The 5,738-nt window shown below is 39.9% G+C and overlaps 1 protein-coding gene across 1 annotated transcript; it reads left to right on the forward strand.

The window, feature by feature from the left end:
- The first annotated feature begins 785 nt into the window (after positions 1 to 785).
- Positions 786 to 5,307, forward strand: LOC119919173 (butyrophilin subfamily 3 member A2-like). Its single transcript, XM_038739634.1, has 4 exons — positions 786 to 1,630; positions 1,892 to 1,972; positions 3,344 to 3,442; positions 3,766 to 5,307. Exons 1-4 carry the CDS (start codon positions 1,276 to 1,278, stop codon positions 3,906 to 3,908), a joined length of 678 nt encoding a protein of 225 aa, XP_038595562.1. The 5' UTR covers positions 786 to 1,275; the 3' UTR covers positions 3,909 to 5,307.
- Positions 5,308 to 5,738: the final 431 nt, after the last annotated feature.

The raw sequence follows: 5,738 nt of genomic DNA on the forward strand, positions 1-5,738 counted from the left end.
TAGCATAGCGGTGCATTGCTGCACAGGTCGACGACACTTAGATGTCATTAAATCACTGAACCCGAAAACTACTGTATTTCTCTGAGTGACAAACAATCAGAAAGACTTAGGACACGACGCTAATCGTTTGATTTTGCGTTTTGATTTGTTTTGATTATTTTAATGACGCAAACAAAACTACAAAATGGTGGAATACACCTTCTCTTTGGTGCAACCTGTGTGCGGGGTACCGGGTGATTGTGATACGGTGTGATCTCTACCGAGCAACACAGCCAGATCTTTATTAGAAGATGGGGTAATGACTTCTAGGTAGCAGTATATACATTTGCTGTGGTTTTATTCCACAATGATCACATAATATCTTGCCTACAGTGGCGGGCAACAGATGAGAACACAAGGAGGACAGACAAACTACATAGTTCTTAAATAACCAACTGTTAAAGATTATATTTATGCTTTCACTTTTACTTACTAACAGGTCCAGGAAATATAATATTATCAGGGACATACTGTATGTATATATGTTACTGTGTTGTAAAGTAGGCCTACTTCGTACTTACAGGGGACTCCAGCAGCCTGCGGTGGTTCAGTTTTATGTGGCTAAATACTGCATCAGAGGCCAGCTAGAAACTTTTTATGTTTCTGAAGTGAAAACCAGGAGTGTTTATCTAACAGCTGTAGAAGATGATTAATGTGATGTACAGTAAATGTAGCGACTATACTTAAAGCAAAAACAAAGTAGTCGCTGAGAGGCTGAGTTGGGCCTTGTGCTGCTGTTTGTCTGACTCGCTGCACCAATAATTCGCGGCTCTCAAAATATAATCTATTGCTTTTTATTGACGAAAATATGCAACTTACTATAATGTGAAAAATGTATATTCAAAATAATCACAATGATCAAAAACTATAAAGAATACCACGGTCAACAAAAAATACAGCCCGATATCAGCACTGAATATAAGATATATTAGAATCTATAAATTCTTAAAATTTAACCTTCCTACATGTGTGTATCCATATACACTACTGGTACTCTGTCACTGAACAAATACAATCCAAAAAGATTAATGTTTGATATTTTGGAGATGTGGAGAGTTGCAGATGCTTGTTAGGGATATCAAACCTCCTGAAATGTGATTATAGAGCAGAGTTAAACAAGGTGGAGCAGCACTTTCACATTTCAGGAATTGTTGCATCACTAAATAAAACAAACTGTGTTTTTAAATGTTTGAAAAGATGGCTTTCCCTCAGAGGTGATCAAGTTGTGTAAATGTGATGTTTGTTTCTCCAGGAGAGCCTCGTGCCATTTGCCCGAATCCGACAATTGAGGCGGTGGAAGGTGATGCGGTCACTCTACCCTGTTATCTGGATCCCCCGCACAGCGTAGTGGATTATGCTGCCGATTGGAAAAGAGCTGACCTCAAAAAGGTCGTCTACTCGTACCGACACAAGCAGGAAAATCGCAATGACCAGATGGCTCAATACAAAGGCAGGACAACTTTCAACTTTGACAACCTGATAAGAGGAAACATGGCACTACAGATCTCCTCACTACAGCCGTCTGACAGTGGACCATACGAATGCTTTGTCTCAAGACTGTGGACCAGCTGTGGTGTTAATGTCACTGTTGGTGAGCATGCCGAGTTCATACAGTTTTAAGAATTGGGGAGTTTTTGACCCTGATTTGAGTCCTTTAATACTCCACTGAGTCTGATCTGATAGATTTTCTTGTGCAAAGAGATCCACAAGATTTAAATTTAATGTGTATGTCAGATTGAAATAACAGCTGTAATCTGTTAATTTAGCACCTTTATCCTTCATGAGCACACAGCTGGTCCCTTTTTGTTTGAGTATTTGAAAATATCTTAGTCTGTTTTCTTTTTTTAATCAGTGAGCAAAGACCAGCAGAACACGACAGAGAGAGATGATTACAGCGCGCCCAGACCTCCACTGGATGAGCCACACAACACTGGTAAATTACTTGATGGTGAAATTAGGTTGTTTTTTTTAGTTTGTTATTTAATTGTCTTTAAGAACAAGAAGAATTTTTTAGAGTTGAACAGCTAGTGTTTCCCACAGGGACTTGACTTGGACGGGTAGATTTGGCATTATTGCATGAGCAGTCGATCGACTAGCAGCTATGTACAGCGTGCAAACCTCGACAACCCAACGTTAACATAGCGATCCTTATTAGCTCGGATCCTTACATGCTGACTAATAACTTATTTAAAGGTGGCTCTGTGAGATTGACAGTGTTGTGTTAAGAAAAATTTGTGAGCGGTGTTTCATTCAGTTTGTGCGTGAAGAGTAGGGGCTATTCAGACGGGTCCCTTGTCCATGTGTTTTGTGAGAGAGAGCAAGAGGAGGGGCTGAGCTAATCTATGCACTGCTTCCAGCTCTATAACCGAATACGATTCCACCAATTTATGGTGCAGTAGTGTAAATATGGTTAAAACTAAAATCAAATGTGGCAGTCAGCGTTGATATTGTGGTTTGCTGCCACAAATAAATAAACGTATTGGCGGGGAAAACCAGGTTTGGGGAATCTCTAATTATAATAATCAGCTCAGTAATAACATAACATTGAACCTGTTTGTGGCTGATCATGGAGGGTCACTCTTGACACTGGGAACAGTAATGTGGCAGAACAGTTTTACAGAACTCCACTGATTTTTACACATCCATGTTTACAGTGTTAGGAAGTACTACTGCGTAGGTGAAAAGTAGTATGAAGACTTTTATGTCTCAGGCTACATCCACACTACTACAGTTTAATTTTAAAACGCAGGCATTTTCATAAAGGATAAATATAAAGATAAATGTCCTCACATGATGTCACTAGAGTTGGTGTCAGTTGCGGGTGAAAACTACAAGTCCGAAGATGAAATCTGGTTTTGTGGAGTTAGGAAGAAGTGAAATAATAATTTAATTTAGCACCTTATCCACTACGAGCCACTCAAACATACAGCCGGGTCCCTTTGTCTGACTGCTAGAAGATATCTGCTTTCAAAATACAGCCATGTGTGTCAATGTTCTTATTTCCCGTTCGATCGTCACTACAGCATCATTAAGATCTGTGGATTATGGGTTGCTCTGGATAATTAGGATTACTACTTGTCCTCCACTGTATTGTGGTGAGGCAGATGTCTTGGGGACAGAAATCTCAAAAACCAGGACAAATAAAACCATCAGTGTGGTTGAACACCACTACAAGTAATGAGAAAATGCTGCATGAGCTGTACACCAAACATGAATTAGTGAAATAAGTAAATAAATAGTGGAATAAATATCATAATGAGTCTGTGCTGGTTCTCAATTCAGTATCCTCTGATATCTCCTCCAGATGGTAGAAACAGAGAGACTGCCCGCGCTGTTATCATTTCCACTGTTGTCCTTCTTTTTGGAGTTCTGATTGTGGTTCTGGTGAAACGTGGAACGATCCGTAAGTTACAGAACAAACTCTCCCCCACTGACTTTTAGTATCAGTTAAAGACCTGCTGTGTGAGCGGGTTTGTTGCTGTTAGAAACTACAGGAGCTGAGATTAAAGAATAGGAAATATGTTACTTCTGCACGGCACAGACCCAGAATAATGCACATGTATAAATCTGCAACGTTGTTCTTCCATTCCATATTTATATATTTCTACATTTATTTATGTCGACTGTATGCTTGTCTACGTGTTGCACCTTATCACCACAGCAAATTCCTCGTATGTGTAAAACACTATTTGGCAATAAAGCTCCTTCTGATTCTGATGTTCTCAGAGAAAAGTATGACGAGGCTCAGAGGACAGGGGGAGCAAAAGTCGGAGGCGGCAAACGGCTGTGAGCTGAAACATCTGAGGACTTCATCAACAAACAGTGACCCCGATGCAGGCAACTTGAACAATGTGCAAGTAGTAAAGTGATGGCCCAAACCATCAGGTCATTTTCTTTAAAGAATATATTTGTTTAATTGTCAGCCCTCCAAAAATCAGCAACCTTTCATCCTTTTTAATATTAATCGTGTCTGTTGCTCTTATCCATAAATTCATGTACATGAGGGACGGTGCTATACACAAGAACAAAGATTGAAAGATACCAAAGTTAGCCTGAAACTGGTGTAAGTTATCTTTACCAATTTTCAGTCACACAGAACCTCAGGTCATCTTACTGACAGATACTAAACTGAGTTGGTTTCTCTGGAGCTGCACTCAAACGGTTCATCTCAAACTCATCTGACAGAAAGTTCACTGTTTACATTAACAATTACTCTGGTGTCCCACAAGGGGGCGATCTTTGGACCTGTTCTGTTTTCTCTGTAGATGCGACCTCTGGGTCGACTCCACTGGTGTCTCTGAACATTGCTATGGCGATAACGCACAGCTTCGCTTCTCAGGGAATGACCTCAATAACGTTTATTCGTATAGCACATTTCAACAACAAGGTAATTCAAAGCGTTTTAACTAAAACTTAAAAGCCACATAGAGAAATATAAAGTTAACAAACTAATGTTAATAGACAATTAGAAATTTAAAACGGGACAGTTAAAGTTACAGTTCAAGTTATTAATCTACAGCATTGTTTGGTTTAATTAGTGGCAGTGATAAAAGAAAAGTCTTCAGTCTTGATTTTAAAAGAACTGAAAGTTTCAGCAGACCTGCAGTTTTCTGGGAGTTTGTTCCAGATATGGAGAATAGAAATTGAACACTGCTTCTCCAGGTTTAGTTTTGACAGACAGGAAGCCAGTGTAAAGACCTCAGAACTGGACTGATCCACTTTTCTGGTCTTAGTGAGGACTCGAATCAGCTGCAGCTGTCTGATTCAGGTTTTAGGGAGATCTGTAAAGACACCGTTACAGCAGTCGAGTCGTTTTGAAGATAAATGTATAGACACGTTTTTCCAGGTCCTGCTGAGACATAAGTCCTTTAATCCTTGAAATATTATTCAGGTGATAGTAGGCTCACCTAGTCTTTATGTGAACCCCTCATCACTACACTCGTTCAGTAAACCAAACCTACATTTTAAGCCAAACACATGAAACTTCTTGTGCTCATCCTAATCTGTTCTTGTTTAGACTGGAACTTCTCTTTACCTTCATTGCACTCTGCTGAAACTCTACAGGTTGGCCTTCTATAAAACACTGTTTGCCTTAAGTTTTGTTTATTGTGCCTTAATCTTTCTGTGTATCATGTGTAATGTATATGTGTATATGTGGTTGCTGATGTACTGTATGTGTATTTAAACTTGTCTTGTATCCTATTTGTGAAGCACTTTGACTCTTAAAGCATTATTTGAATTAAGAATAAATTCATCATTGGACTCCTAGCAGCTTTTTTATAGCGAGTTTAATTTGCTTCCCTCGAGGCGGCGGTTTTAAGAAGATATACTTTATTTTTACGTCCTTACAGGTGAGACAAACAGGTGCATGCGTCACGTTTGCTGGGTGCGCAGAGCAGGTGAGAGCCTAAAGACGTGACAGAGAGAGCAGAGGTCTAGTTCCAGAGTATTTAATCCAGGGCTAGACAGACAGGCATGAACAAAAACTCACGGGTACAGGGAACTGGTACATCCAAAAACAGAACGGGAAAGTAGCAACTTGCAGAACAGACAACCAACTGAGCATACATGCGACAATGATCAGACAAAGACTAAGGGGAAACAAGCAAGGATATATACACAGGGTTAACAAGCTGGGAGGGAGTACACATGTGAGGGACATGAGACTAATGAGACACAGGCAGGCGAGAGAGAGCGGG

This window comes from Micropterus salmoides, unplaced genomic scaffold (assembly GCF_014851395.1).
Source record: "Micropterus salmoides isolate LMB-PRFRI ecotype aquatic unplaced genomic scaffold, ASM1485139v1 Ms_hic_scaffold_2596, whole genome shotgun sequence".
Classification (NCBI taxonomy): Eukaryota; Metazoa; Chordata; class Actinopteri; order Centrarchiformes; family Centrarchidae; genus Micropterus; species Micropterus salmoides.